Source organism: Triticum urartu, chromosome 3A, assembly GCF_056163025.1.
Source record: "Triticum urartu cultivar PI428250 chromosome 3A, HENAU_Tu73, whole genome shotgun sequence".
In the NCBI taxonomy this organism is placed as follows: Eukaryota; Viridiplantae; Streptophyta; class Magnoliopsida; order Poales; family Poaceae; genus Triticum; species Triticum urartu.
The window spans coordinates 637,778,303-637,781,047 of record NC_141875.1 but is presented as its reverse complement, the minus strand read 5'-3'; the positions used below and the strand labels follow the sequence as shown (position 1 = coordinate 637,781,047).

The window sequence follows — 2,745 nt, the reverse complement described above, 5'->3', positions numbered from 1 at the left end:
CATGGCAGGCGAGGACACCGACCCCAAGTCTAGCGCTTCTACTGCTGCTGTCCTTTACGTGTTCTTCTCCTTTCTATTAGAGGTCCTGCTATAGTTCCTTGTTCTAGTATTTGCCCCAGATATGTTAGACTATTTCATATATGCAACTTGCTATACTGTCTGCTCTAGATATGTTTAGTTACAGCTCATATATGAAGATGTTGTTTACCTTCTCTTTGTCAAATCGCATGGCTTGTTTTATCACTAATATTCTTTTTTTTGAGAAACAAGAGTTACAAACTCAAGTAACGGGGCAGTATTCAGACTGCATCAACTCTCTAAGCCTATCAGGAACTCCTGCAATAATCCGAAAATTTCCATGCATCCTCGCCTCCATCGCCAGCTTATGAGCCAATCCATTGCTCTTCCTTCCAGCAAAACACACTTTGTATGAGGCGAATACCCCAAGCAGTTGCTTAATATCCTGTATCACTGCATAGCAAGTGGCCAAGCACGCCTCCTCTGAAATTAAGTATTCAGCAACAGACTTGCAGTCCAGTTCCAAAACGATCGGTCCATTATAGGCATTGGCCAACGACTGTAACCCAAACAGAGCAGCCCGTGCCTCAGCTTCCTCTATGCTCGCCGAAATAGGAAGCAAGATTCCGACCGACAAGAAGACGTAGCCACGGTGATCTCTGACAATAGCACCTGCCCAACCCTGACCATTGTCTAGAGCGAAGCCGGCGTCTGAATTAATTTTTGCAATCCCCGGGGCTGGCGCTGTCCAAAGCATGCTTTGCCGAACAGGTTTGTTAGGCGCAGCATTTTCCAGTGTAATCTGCTCTTTGCCTTTCTCCGAAGTCATGTCAAGGGCAGCCATATTCAGTTCCTCCTCGTACTGGACCAGGAAGTTAACAGAATGACGAATCAGCTCATTTCCTTTGCCATGAACGCAATCATCTCGCAGGTGCCAGCATCTCCAGAGTAAAAGAAGGATCTTCGCCTGCATGTCTTCAGAACAAGTGCCGAGCAGATGCTGCAGCCAGTCAGTACCGGTAAACCTGAAAGCTAGCTCGGAGGGAAGAGCCTAGAGCTCTCTCATCTCATGTCTTAGAGCCCTGCTTCTAGTACATTCAACTACTGCATGGAATTCATTTTCCACACCATTTCCACAGATGTTGCACGTAGGATCAAGAGCAAGGGTACGTCTAAATTTGTTCTTCTTTGTAGTAAGGGTATTAGTAGCAATCCTCCATCCAAAGATTCTAACTTTCGGAGGGACCCTAGCTTTCCAAACGAGGTCCCAAATACTCCGATCGTTTGCCTCCCTTGTAGAGCTCGATGGAATCTGACTAACCTGCCCTTGACTAGCATAAGCCAATTTGTAGGCACTTTTTACAATGAATATTCCATTCTTTTCAGGGTGCCAGGCAATGCAATCCTCCACTTCCGATATTGCAATGGGGATCTTGCAGATTTCGTTAGCATCAAACTCTTGGAAAATTTGATTTATGAGTTCCACGTTCCATTCTTTCCTGTCCGGGAGGATGAGCTGGTTTACCCACCGGAGACGCGAGCGCCTCTTGAAAGAAGCCGTCTTCAAACCCTCCTTGCGTGGGATCCATTGGTCACGCTGAATTTGGATCTTTCTCCCATCCCTCACCCTCCAAATAATTCCTTTTTTCAGTAACTCTAGCCCCGCCTCAATGCCCCTCCACACGGGTGATGCATCTGATGAGAAGACCGTATCCAGCAGATTCCCGTGAGGGTAATACTTAGACTTAAGCACTCTTGCACATAGACTGTCTGGCTTTTGGATCAGCCTCCAAACCTGCTTTGCTAAAAGTGCTAAGTTGAACAGATGCATATCTCTGAAGCCAATACCTCCTGCCCGCTTAGGCTGAATCATATGCTCCCATGACATCCAATGAACCTTGCGGTGATCTTCCTCATCACCCCACCAGAAGTTTCTGATCATCTTCTCGTACTTATCGCAAAAACCTTTGGATAATAGAAAGACACCCATGGTGAAGCAAGGGAGTGCCTGCACAACCGATTTGACATGAACTTCTTTAGCAGCATATGCCATGTATTTCTCTGACCAATCACTGCATCTTTTCCTGAATCTATGCATGATTGGCTGGAAGTTCTCATCTTTCATTCTTCCTTCTGGAGTTAGTAGTCCTAAGTACTTACTCTCAAAAGATGATGATACCACTCCCAGGGTCTCTTTTATATTATCCCTAACTTCCTCAGGGCACTGTTCGCTAAAAAGAAAAGAACACTTACTTTCACTCAGCAACTGGCCCGTGCATCTTTGGAACGTGGATAAAACCCTTTTCATTGTAACAGCTTCCTCCACCGTGGCCTTGAAGAAAATCAAACTATCATCAGCAAACAAGAGGTTTGAAATGCCTGGGCTATTTCTAGCAATTTTGATGGGTGTCAGGTTTCCCGCCTCGGTCTCCTTCTTCATGAGTGTCACTAGGCCATCGGCCACAAAAAGAAAGAGATAAGGGCTAAGTGGGTCACCTTGCCGTAAACCTCTTGACAGAATAAAAGGTTCCAGTAACTCCCCATTACATCTGACTGAATACCTGACCGACCGGACACAGTGCATAATCCAGGAAATCCAATTCGGATCAAAACCAGTTTGTTGCAGGACCCCCTCCAAGAAGTTCCAGTCCACTCTATCATACGCTTTCGCTAAGTCAAGTTTATACGCACAGTGGGTATTGTGTCTGCTGACGCTGTGTTGGATCT

General features: G+C 45.9%; 1 protein-coding gene across 1 annotated transcript; it reads right to left on the bottom strand.

Annotated features, from left to right (window-relative positions):
- Positions 1 to 280: 280 nt before the first annotated feature.
- On the bottom strand, positions 281 to 2,458 carry LOC147981005 (uncharacterized). Its single transcript, XM_087515831.1, has 2 exons — positions 1,340 to 2,458; positions 281 to 1,018 (listed from the first exon to the last, which is right to left on the bottom strand). Exons 1-2 carry the CDS (start codon positions 2,456 to 2,458, stop codon positions 281 to 283), a joined length of 1,857 nt encoding a protein of 618 aa, XP_087371957.1.
- Between the last annotated feature and the right edge of the window lie 287 nt (positions 2,459 to 2,745).

What these genes read in the sequence shown, in the direction of transcription:
- LOC147981005 (XM_087515831.1), bottom strand. Translation starts at nt 2,458, where the DNA reads ATGAAGAAGGAGACCGAGGCGGGAAACCTGACACCCATCAAAATTGCT. An exon ending in CTTATGCTAGTCAAGGGCAG is followed by an intron (nt 1,019 to 1,339) that starts GTTAGTCAGATT and finishes GACTGGCTGCAG; the next exon opens with CATCTGCTCGGCACTTGTTC.